Source organism: Atractosteus spatula, chromosome 4 (genome assembly GCF_055471065.1).
Source record: "Atractosteus spatula isolate fAtrSpa1 chromosome 4, fAtrSpa1.hap1, whole genome shotgun sequence".
Taxonomy (NCBI): Eukaryota; Metazoa; Chordata; class Actinopteri; order Semionotiformes; family Lepisosteidae; genus Atractosteus; species Atractosteus spatula.
The window spans coordinates 31076154-31088694 of record NC_142709.1 but is presented as its reverse complement, the minus strand read 5'-3'; the positions used below and the strand labels follow the sequence as shown (position 1 = coordinate 31088694).

Below are 12541 nucleotides of genomic sequence, written 5' to 3'. Positions count from 1 at the left end.
TTACTCAAATTGACGTTTATGTTTCCTTTATTAGGGATTTCACATTGTTTCAATCCTTAGGTTATAAAAACAGTAGCAGTATTGTTGTATTGACACTCACTAGGTACTTTTCATTATTTTTAACTTCCTGTATTTCACATTATGTTTATGCTTTGAATCACCATCCTCTGTTCTGCTTTTACAGAAATCACATTGGTATGTGCTTGCAAAACATTTGAATGGCACATTTTCTTAAAGGGATGTGCTGCTGTTAGCATTACTGCCTCACAGTGCTGCTGCCCTGGTTTCAATTCTGGACCTGGGGTACTACCTGTGTCGAGTTTCTATGTCCTCCTCATGCTCATGTGGGTGCTCTGGTTTCTTCCCACAATTCAAAAACACACTGGTAGATTAATTGTCTTCTGGGAACACTGGCCCCAGGTGTGCGTGTGTCTGTGTCTGTGTGTGCCCTGCGAGGGACCAGTGTCCCATCCAGGGTGTACAGAATACCACCTTCACCTGCTGCATTTTGGGACAGGCTGTAGCTCCCCTACAACCCTGTGTTGCGTAAAGCAGTTAGAAAATGGGTGGATATGTTGCCATATGCATCAATGTATGCCTCTTTAAAACATTTGATTTTTTGTAATGCAGTACTGTAAATGTTAAAAAGAAAGGATGAATGCTTTCATTAGGGAAGTTGGTTATGACATAGCACCTGCACCGGAATGTCAGGGATGCAAACTAAGAAGAAACAATAATAAACATTCTGTATCATTTCTAGGAAACATTTTACAGATTGTAACATACTGTAGGTCAGTGCTATTCAAATCTGAAAAGCTAGACTGGAAACATCCAATATCCACAAGTAACATGAAACATTAGGTACTGTACATACTGCATTTACATACTTTAAGAAGCCAAAGTAGACACTTAAACACAGACATGTTAGCTTGAAGACTTTATACATTCTGTATACATTTCAAAAACTACCTGAGGTCATTTGCTGCTGTAATGTGAAACGTCTTTTACAAAGTTAGACAGCATTGTTTAATTGTCCGTATACTTAACGATATACTTTATCAACACTTTACTTTCATTAGATTGAAACAGTAGAGTCACAGCAAATAAAAGTCTGGGAGATAACTTTACAGTCTATATATTCACAAGAGTCTGGTGATTAATCACAGCTAAAGGCTGCCAGAAAATTCTTTGTGCAATACCCAATTGAATTAGTTTCATTGCCTATCACATATATTAGATAAAAAAGCAAAATATCTTAAGTTCCCTTGCTGCTAACTGGGCAAGCTTGCTTAGCCTTTGGAATGAAAAGGGCAGAAATGCACAACTGAAGTTGTGGTAAATCTGACAAGGAGTCTAATGTAAAGCTACAGTATGATGAAGGAGTGTGTTCTCATTGGAAGAAAAATGAATTATTTGTCTGTATTAAGATGTAATGTTTCTCTCTGAAATTATGTTTTGCTTTTGTCCATGGTACAACTGATTTAGACCCGTGTTTTCAGTAGAATTGTGTTGCTCTATTATTTATTTACTTATATATTTTGAAAAGAGCCAGCAAAATCTTTAACAATGAAGCAGCTAGGATCTTGATTTAACATCTGAGCCAATGGATGGTACCTGTATATGAGTATAATGACAATAAACTTGAACTTGAACTTGAACTTACAGCACAGTGTCCCCCAGATGCAATACTGGGGCATTTTTCTGGAAATTCTGGTCTAGGGGGAAGGGCGCCACCTGCAGTATATGTCCATAAAACCACTCAGGACCAGGCCCAGGACAAGGTAATGTCAATATGTCCCCTTAATTATCAGTGTCAAAGTACAAATATTTGACAGTCATTGACTATAATTAGAAATAGTCACTCACATTGACTGTAAAATGTTTTTCACAATATATGCTTTTTATATTCAACCCCAGTTAGCATGCTGAACATCCTAATTTAATTTTTTCTAGCCATATCTTTCAAAACACAATATATTAAATGTAGTTTTGAGAACTGAACTCATCAGTATTTTTCTTTATCTTTATCTTTAAAAATCTCCATCTGTTATTGATAATACAGTATAGAACAAAGCACTTTTTTCAAATTCTAAAATTTACTTGACAAGACAATTTTTTATATAGTTCATAGTATCAGAATTGTATCAATACACGATTTTAAATAGTATTGTCTATCTTGAAATGTTGATTAAATGTAATAATACAAAAGTGTACAATATGATGTGCCAAGAGCAGTATACTCCTCACCACTTAGAAAAGAAATTGAGTTCCAGACTTACATGAGTTGAATAATTCAGTGTACTTAATACACCAAGACAAAAGAACAGTTAATAAGAATGGACAGAGAGAGAACCAACTGTTTAAATTCCTGGTCAGCCTTCCATCCCTGAATTGTAATCTTTTCTTTTGTCCTCACCTGAATAGCTAATTCTCTTTTGTTCTTCAAAGCTGCAGCCGCATTCACGTTCTCACGCATTAATTAAGGCACAGCTGCATTGCTTCCTCTTATGATTACCTTTTTAAAAATAAATAAAATATAGCACAACACCTGAGTCTGCTGTGGCAATTACTATCAACAGCCAGCCAGAGACCAGGATTCCTTCCGTAAAAAAGGCACACAGACAAGTGCAGGCTTCTAGCAGGTGGCCTTTCCAGACCATAGTGTTTTGCGGAACCCTTCAATCAGTGAAGGAAATGAAATGTCAGAGAGCACAGAATGAGTCATGGTTGTTGCGGTGTGACCCGAAATGCATAAATGAAGAAATTTGCCTGTCAAATGTTCCACATTTAAACAAAACAAATACTGTACGTAATAAGAAATTATACACCATAAAAAACTGTAGTTCACACATGATTGAAATATAATGGCTAGCAGACATTTATTCACAGCTTCCAAATGACATTCCATTTTTTTCTGAAGAAAGGGAGAAAAAATGTGGGAAATTTGAAATACATGTATGCCAACATCCAGATACCGTATGTACTGTACATACTGTAAAATATTAGCACTAATATAATTTATTGTGTCACTGTAACTATAGATGTTACAATACATGACTTGCAATCACTGATAGCACAAAGATATCTAAATCCAGCATGACGAGGGGTCAAGGGTTTATGGCTTGGTTACGTAAATTAAGCTTAGAGTGTTGAAAATAATTATGGAAAAAATGTAGGCACGCGATACAAAATACACATTATAGATTGATAGTTTTTATCCTTCTTGCTTGGTTTTCCCTCCTGAGCAAAGGTTTCTCAGCAGCTACAGGTATTGTACAAGCACAATGAGTCTTCTTGCTTATTGTATAGTATATTCCTGTTCTTCAAGAAGTACATACTGTATGAACTCTGGAATGATAACTAGCCATGCTGTTGAACTTGATACCCAGGCTTCTTCATTAAAAAGCGGGATGTGTTCCTAATTTTAATTGGCTACCAGCAACCAAACCAGCTAGATGAACTGAATGGCTTCCTCCTGTTTGCAACCTTTCTTGTGTTCCAACTACTGTACTTGTAGCAGGGTTATTCACAAGATGTGTACTGAATCACCACCTCTCATGCAAAGAATTTTCAATACAACACTTTGGAGTGTTTGAGTTTTCTTCCTCAAGCACTTCTATTGTCAGCAATAGCAGGAGATCCAGTAGCTCCCTAAGACCACAGCTGGAGCCGTTGTCTTGAAAGTTTGAGTGGCAGGGCAGTTAAAGTAAGGCATCTCAACACGGAACTGATGGTCGCATGATTATTCTGTATGAAATATAATTTTGCAGTTGATGCTCAATATTAAATTACTTTTTTCAAAGTCAGGCCTATTACTTTCTTTGTGTCACTGCATATGTCACTTCTCATTCATCATCAGACATGGATCTTGAAAAAGCGATCCAGCTTAATATAATGCAACGCTTCATGGCCCCATGGTGTCTAAACTCTTATCGGGTAAACAAGTCACTCAGTTCCCTATTTAGCCAATGTAAAGAAGAAACCAGCTATTAGGGCTTGAAGAGATTGATTGCAATCACCAGCCTGAGCATAATTTTAAATGATTTACTTTTTAATAGATTGCTCATCATCTCAGCAGTTTCAACAAGGTTTTGGAAGCCAGTCAAGGAAAAGTCATCAGCATCTGCAAGGCAAATTGGAGTATTTTACTCTGTTAAACAACCGCTTCAAAAGTGTGATTTATTCCACACGATGATTGCTGCCCAGGATAATTAATCGGAGGCATTCTTCACATACTGTAGTTGGCTAAGAAATTAGGGAGATGCTTCAGTGTCCTCATGAATGTTTTATAAACCTTAACTGTTTCAAAGTTTGCCTCAGTGTATTTATAATTTTGAGATTAGTGTGTTACAGACTACAGGTTTAAGAAAAGTGCAAATTTTATTATCATATCCAACATAGTTTTTTCCAAACACTTTAATTGATATCATTGCTTCCTTAGCCTGTTCACTGAGTGACATTTCCATTATTTTCTAGAAGCATTTCAATAGTTCCCATTTCCTTAGTCTGGGTAAAAGTCAGCGCTCAAAGGTGGCATTCATAATCTAGTGTAAAGAAAGGACTGTATATGGAGTTAGGCACTTACAGTAATATCCAATCTATCTACTCTCATAGATGCACAGATTTCACATGCACTTTTCAATTAATCTGTGGAAGAAATCTGAGAATTGCGGAGATCCTAATCAAATAACACCCGTGATAATTTGTCAAATTCACATGGTATACTTCTAACACATAAAATCTATGGCAATTTTCATGTAGTCACTATTTTACACAATGCTGAATAGAACAACAACTTCTTTTAGTGTTTGCTGTATTGGACTGTGACGATATTACTGGACATGCAACTCTAGATTTACTAATTCTGCATATCCACCTCCCCCAAATCCCTAAATATAAAGAAAATCCTAAGCACTACCATAATATTCAACTTCTATTATGTATTAAATTTTAAAGTCCCCTGCAAAAAGGATTCAACAACATGCCCACCACCAAACTGCCTCTGACAGGAACTCTCACAGGAAGATGACCATGATAGCACAACATCCAACCAGCAGATTACTAACATTACAAATCGTGTAAATGAAACACTGTATTGAGGCAATAGGTGTAATTACCTACTGCCTGTGGCGAATATCTTGGAAACAAGATCTATTGCACATTCCCCGGAGAGCTATTGAGGTATAAATGTTAAAGAAATGCATAAATAATCATTTGTACAAGTCCTCTTTCTTTCACTTCAGTGTGACTCAGGAGCATACGACACAGTAGCAAAGAGGAAAGGGCACCCTGTTCTCCTCTCATCAAACCTGCGATTTGTTTCAGCAATTTTTGAAATTGTAGATGTCTTTTGTGTTGTAAGCAAAAATAAATTAACATCAAAACAATTCAAAAAGGAATTGCTCAATACTCCAATCAGTTTGTGTAGAACACTCTCTGTTTTATTTTTCTTAATTCTCCTTACATGCAATAAATAATCTGTTTATGCAGAAACTGTGACCTAAACACTCTGATTAGCATTCTTTCAAGAGGCTTGATTTTCAACTTGTCACCATCTGGTGATGAGATCGGGTAGAACAATATGATTTCAATTTGCTCTCTTAATTTTCAATGTCTGTATTGCTGTTTCAATCAGCAAAGAAGTAAGTAGCCCTCTCATTTCCAGACATTTAGCCCAGGGTGTTCTTATATCCATACTTTGAACCAAAAATATTACTGCCGATTATAAATACGGGGTTGCTCTTGGCAGGGCAAAACGAGTCTTTCATAACTTTGATTCAAAACAGATGCCATTTTGTGTGGTTTTCGCTGTATCACATTTTAATTTGTAATGGAAAGCAAATGTCTGGCTAATTGACTATTTATCCCTGTGTAATCAATACCCTTAATCTCACAGAGCAGTGATTACTGTCAAAGTTCATAATTCCAGAAAGTATTCAACAACGATGAGGCGTAATACCCACGTGATTGACAGCTCACACCCTCCATATCGCTATGACAAACAGCCGCATCTCCATTATCATCCACTGGGGTTGTCAGTCCCTCCTGCTGCTTATTAACGAGGTAATCATTTGTTAACTATGTTCAACTGCTCCCGTTTCTAAATCCTGACAGAGCCCTTGCTCAATGCTCTGCCATTGGCTTTCCCACTGTCTGAGCCGTGCTCTGCTTGCTCTGCCACTGATCTCTCTTTCCATTCAATTCTGTTCAATTCAAGGTGCTTTATTGGCATGGCCAATGAATAAATCAGTGTTGCCAAAGCACTACCAATACAATTAACATAAAATCTACAGACATTTACAGAAATGTTAAACTACAGATACATCTAAATACAGTTACATACAAACATATGGAGCATTATTGAGAGACATTTCTCTCTCTCTGCTTACTCTTTAACGTACTTGCTGTGTACTGACCTCTGTTAGGTTTTCCCAACCTTGATTCTTTATTCCCTTTGCTTGTTTCCTCGTGTCTCCCCGGTTTTGAACTCTGCTAGCTCGACTACGATTTCTGGAACTTCCCTGCAGTGCCTGGACTGTGTTTACTATACTTTCAGCACCTGGTGTCTTTATCATTGAGCCCTGTGCGTGGATTCAGCCCAGCTCACAGGCTGCTGTATCCTCCAGGTTGTACCAAATTACTACTCAAGGCAGTTAAAAGGAACAAGGTGGTCTGCCAGAGTCCTGCAGAATGAACATGATACTGTAAATGCAGTATGTCAGTGTAGTTCATATTGCTTTTGTTTATTAGTCTTATAGGAAGTTTAACACTAAATAAACAGAACATCTGACTGGCCAGAAGTCTGGAATGTCTGGAATGTGAAGAGAATGGTATAGCTGTTCTCATAATATAACAACTAATACCATGACTTCAGAGAATGGGGATCAGGCTGTTTCCATTCACTTCAAGGGCAGCCAGATGAAAAGGAATGGAAATGCCTCATGGGTCAATACAGATAAAAAGAAAAGGGCAACAATTGGGTATATTGTATTGCTAACAGCACAAACCAGTTATGGTACAGTATGTCCTTCCAAACATAGTCCTCCCAGCTTGTGGTGTATTGATAGCTTCTCTCATGATTAAGCAACACCCAAATTAGAAAGATTTAACCGAATCAAACTCAAATTTTCAGGCTCTTGTCAGTTAACCCCCCCAAAATTCAATAAAATATAAATTCAAGCTGCATTCAATCTAACACTGCATATTCCAGATATTAATTTGAGATCATTGCAATGAATTGCAGTGTGATCTGAATTGTTATAATGTCGCAATATTATTAAAATGTGTTTCTGAGTATGTAAACAACAAATAATGTGATTTTTTTTATTAGTGTCTGTTCAGCTGCATTTTCTAATGACCATGTATGTTTGTTTGCACCTCTAACCACTTGAGTTTCTTAAATGCTTATTTTGTAATTTGCTATCCCTATAACTGTTTTTAGACCAACTTCAAAGCACTTTTTAAAGTACTCCAGTATATAAAATAAAGTTTATTTATATTTTATTTATCCAATTTAGGGTTGCAGGAAGCCACAGCCTATCCCAGCAAGCTACAGGCACAAGGCGGGATACACACCAGACAGGACACCAGTCCCTCACAGGGTAGACACATACTCACACATACAGTAGGGCCAATTTTTCCAGAAGCCAGTTAACCTTGCAGTATGTTTTTGGACTGTGGCTGACCACAGTGGTTTTGACCAGAGCACCCAGAGGAAACCCACGTGAACAGAAACTGCAGCAATGCTAACCCATGTACCGCAGCGTCACCTAATCAAGTGATCTGAAACTGTCTTGCTTTTTTCAATTGCTGGCACCCTCTCAAGCAAGGGTGTCCATACCTGGTCCTGGAGAACATACTGTACATGTGCGGGTTTTTAAGGTCACTTTAAAGCACCGACACCTGAAGAGCTGGGAGAAGCTGTTGAATTATTCCAGTTAGGCCAATAATTGGCTGGTTGAGTTCATTGTACATCATAATAAAGCAGTGAAAATAATGGAAGCAAAACTGATCTACCTGATGGCCATTTAGAATGTGGTTAGTTTATAAAAAAATGTCTTGGGATAATGGAGATACCAAGCTAATTTCCCCTAGCATGTACAGTATTTTACATTTTTCTTAATGATTTAAAGCAAATATTATGTAAATATGCTTGAAGAATTAAAGGTACTGCTGCAGGTCTAAAAATGTAAGTCACATTTTATTTGTTTACTGGTATTTCACAGAACTAGCTTTCAGAAAAAATGATTTATTTTAACTCCCAATGAACAACATACTGTATTGCTTCTGTGTTTCCTAACACTTATAATCCTTCTTAGTTCCACTTTCTTATTAATTAAGTGTATTCTTAAGTGTTGTCATGTAGATTTTATCTGCAATATTTTTTATCCTAACGAGGGACTTATGACGCTAAGCACGCTGCCAGGTTCATTATTAGCTTTATTTTTGTAATTCTCTCCAGTCTGGGATGAATGCCAGTCTCAGCAATATTTGTGATGCTTCATTAAAGACACACAGACCTGCAGGCTCATGAGAGAAGGTATCAGGGTAATATATCAAGATCAAATTCGATCAAACCTGTGTTTTTTCATTTGTGTTATTAAACTGAGTATGTGCCCTCTGCTCTAAATCTTAATCGGCATTCCTTTTTCTTAAAGCAACACCAAATCAGTTCCTTATTTACACAGACAACATGATGAGAGGTCACCTCCATTATTACAGTTTAAATGAACACAATCAATCTTTTTTCCATTTATTTTACAGTATTTACCACTCAATACTGTCCTTACAATTAGAGGACTATCTTTTGACTACTGCCACCCTGAATATTTTGGCTAAGTTATCTACAATGCAAGAATGCAAGAATGGCCTTTTATTCCATTTCTGTCAAATCCCTTTTGTTGAGATGTGCAAGTTAAACACAAAAACTAAAAAAGCCTTGGATGTTATTTATTTATGATATTTTTTAGGAATTTTATAACGCTGATTACAACATTTTTTTCTTTAAATCGTTCTGCTTTTGTGCCTTAAATTAATTTACAAGACACAGATGTACAGTAACTGCTTATCCTTTAAATAGTTCATGTATGGAGACCTGCAATGTAAGTGATTCAGCCCTAGTGACAGGTGTATAACCTTCACAGGCTTGCATTTTCTTGTATTGGTGATCCTCTGTAGCTGTTTTGATGTATTTTATTCCCTTAGGTCACCGGACAAGCTCTACTGCAAACCAGAAACATGCACAGAAAATGAAATTAAAGATCTTTTCTAGTATTGCAGATAGAAACCATACTGAGAAATGTTCGGGCAATCACCTAAGCTTTGTCAGCAGAGATAAGAATTTAAGAATGGATTTGGACCTTTTTACCCTCCTATCTAAAATCTTTTAATTTACCTGTTCTTTTAAAAAACTGTAATGTTTAGATATATTGCTAAAGTGATAGAGAAAATAAAATACTCTTGTTCCAGCTATACAAGAAACCCCCAAAAACCTCCAGCCACAATATTATGAAAAAAAATATATATTGAAAAAAAAGACACTAACGAAATGTAATTAAAGGTCAAATCCAAAACCTGAAAGGCTCTTCACAAATTACACAAGGAAGGTTGAGCCCTCCATACTTCAGTTGTGATTGCATTGACAGTGTTCTGAGAGACCATTTCCAATTTTCCTTTCTATTCTTAGAAAAGAACCGAGGTCCAGTTTTGTATTTTGATCAATCAAAGAGGGTCTTACCACCCCTGTGCTTGCATTCATGCACCTGTGTTCTTTTCTCTCAAATTGCTTGACATTATACCTCTGCAGAGACTCTCCACAAAAGAATCATACTTTTCAGCATAATTAAATCAATTACATGTTTAAAAATGTCAGAACATGAAAGTATGGAAATTCCCAAAATATTGAGCTACTGGTTAGAATTACTGTAATGTATAAGTACATATTCATATCTGGCAAAAGATCAGTCATTGCTGTGTTGTTAACAGTGATCTATTATACTGTACTTATATTTATTTCAGTATATTAAACTCCTATACTAATCCTATACCCCTACCATCCTATTTACTGTATATAGAGTGAACTGTATATAAAATGTATTCCAATTTTTTTTTGTTCTATAGTCTCATCTTTAATTAAGCATTTGTGAAATTACTTTTTTAAACCCTTCAAAATAGTAAACAGGGAAGAAAATAACTTACATACTGTACTATCGGAATTACTATTGGAACTACTGAAATGCCATGTAACTAAGATGCACATTCACCCATATTACAATCACTCACCTCAATGCGACAGTGTTACTAGTTTAATTTCACACCGATGCTAAAGCTTACAAAAATAAGAGTGTAAGCCTTCGTTTCATTCCTTCTGGTGTTGTAAATGTCAACAACAGGAAAGTTTACCAATCATGTGAGCTAAATGGAACCAAGCATTTACGATTACAGTATCTACATTTTTCATTTTGGTTCCAGACAGTGCACAAAGTACCGTAAGAATCTATGTGGGAAATGGTATGCAAATACACTTTTGGCTTCCCAACTGTAAAAAACAACAGTGGAAAATATTCAGCTCTTCTAAAAAACTTAAGAAAGGTTTGATACCTGAGAATGTTCAGTCTAGAGGTTTTATCTGCTGTCTTCCTTTCACTGTTGGAACTGGACATGGTTCTGTGTTTTATTATGGTCAGTTTCCCCTACATGGGCAGCGTTTTCTCACAGAACATGAGCATGAACAGCCTACAGGGTTCATACAACCCTTGTACTGCTAAAGGAAGAAGAACATGGCCCATGGTCTTGTAACTTTCAGAGTTATAACTGGCATGAAGGCTGTGGATTGTCCCACCCCTTCTAGGACTTAAGTGACTTGGTGATAAGGGATGGAAGAGTGGATTATTGGGGGGAATGAGCTTTCAGATGTACTGTAGGAACTGATCTGTGTCCCTCGAGTGAAATTGAAAGTGACACTGGGATAAGACATGTTAAAACTGATTATTATTGTGTTTTACTGTGAATAGAGGTGACGCCTCTTGCCCATTTGTACTGTATTCATAAAAATGTGAAATTTCAATTTATTTTTGAGAGACGTCTCTGTCCCTTTTTTTCTGCCTGGAGAAAAAACAGTCAAACTTGAAATCATTTTTCACATTCCACAATATCCTTGTTTTACAGTTCAATAACATTGTGCATCAAAATGGTATTTTCAGTTATTAAAAAGTAAAAGAGAGAAAAAAACGGGTCCCCAAACAGTTGCTTTTAATATAGCACGGTCAATCCTGCTGTCTGATTTTGAAATGAAAAGAGGAATAGAAGGTTAATTACCTCTCCCGGAGCAAGGCAGGCTGGAACTTCCTTGGCATTTTTTGAGGCTGGCCTCCAAGGAGAGATGACAAGAGAGTGGATGTTCACATTTCTTCCCTGTCCAGCCTTCTTTACAGTCACACCTTCCGCAGTTGCATTGTCCATGACCTTCACAGAGGATACAGATGAAAAAGATGAGGATTTATTTTCCGGAATGATCTGTCAACAAATCAAGCTAATACACAGGTACTGGTCACCAGCATCTGTGTGTGGAGCTGTAGCAACAGAAAGGCTTGGCGATCCTAGGCTTGTACTTGTGGTCTTTGCTTTCAACATTTACTTACTGTAGAAATACAGTACCTGTCAGCTCTCTGGGACAAATTACAAGTTAAAGTATAAAAGTGGGGTAGCTTGAGAAAGAAAAAAAACAACTTTAATTCATTAAGAAGTTAACTTATTTAAAAACGTATTGGGGAACTTTGAAAAAGAACCTTGGCTTTTATTTAATCATTATACTCTAACTGCAGCCTCAGGAAGAGAAAATAACAAGTACAAAAGCACTTAAAAAATCTCAGTGTTTCACACAAGTAATATTTGGGGAATTTTGTAAATTAAATGAAAAATATATACTTTTAAGTACTGTTTATAAGACATAGATGGAAAAAAGAGACATTATTTCAAGAATAAACAAAACAAAATTGTGAAATGTATATGATATCCACACCATTAATAGAGAAAAATTTGCTACTGGGAGAAAAGTTATTTAAAAAAAAATCCATAGCAAATTATGAATAATTTGAACACTATTTCAGAAAGACAAGGAATGAATTAGCTGTCAAAAATCCAAACCTACACATTCACAAAAAATAGTAAAGGAAAGCCTAGAAATTCCTGTCACTATATCTAAATTCAGAAAATAATAACCTTCTAAATCTTCAGGTTATATATTGTAGTCCTTCACAATCTAATGCTCCCTAGAGTGTATCAGGACATTGTATACATTGCCAAAATCAATACATCATTAATTACTGAATCCATTTGCCTGCCCTACACCACCCAGGAGCATACTAGTTTTGGTAAGGAGACAAGCCAATTAAAGATTTCTGAGAGAGAACGACACATACCATTTTATTAAATGGCTAAAAGGTCTGAATCTATTTTGGATGGAATAGTCTGCATGACACCAATGGTTTCTGTGCAGGGTAGCAAGGATGTCCTTAAATTTGAATTTTTAGTAGTGGGTAAA

The 12541-nt window shown here is 36.4% G+C and overlaps 1 protein-coding gene across 1 annotated transcript in view; it reads right to left on the bottom strand.

Moving 5' to 3' along the window:
- itgbl1 (integrin, beta-like 1) overlaps positions 1-12541 on the bottom strand; it is a 107032-nt gene that overhangs the window by 50830 nt on the left and 43661 nt on the right. The window contains exon 7 of the mRNA XM_088913360.1: positions 11317-11463. Within this exon, the coding sequence (XP_088769486.1) occupies positions 11317-11463 (147 nt within the window). The remainder of the gene's footprint in view (positions 1-11316; positions 11464-12541) is intronic.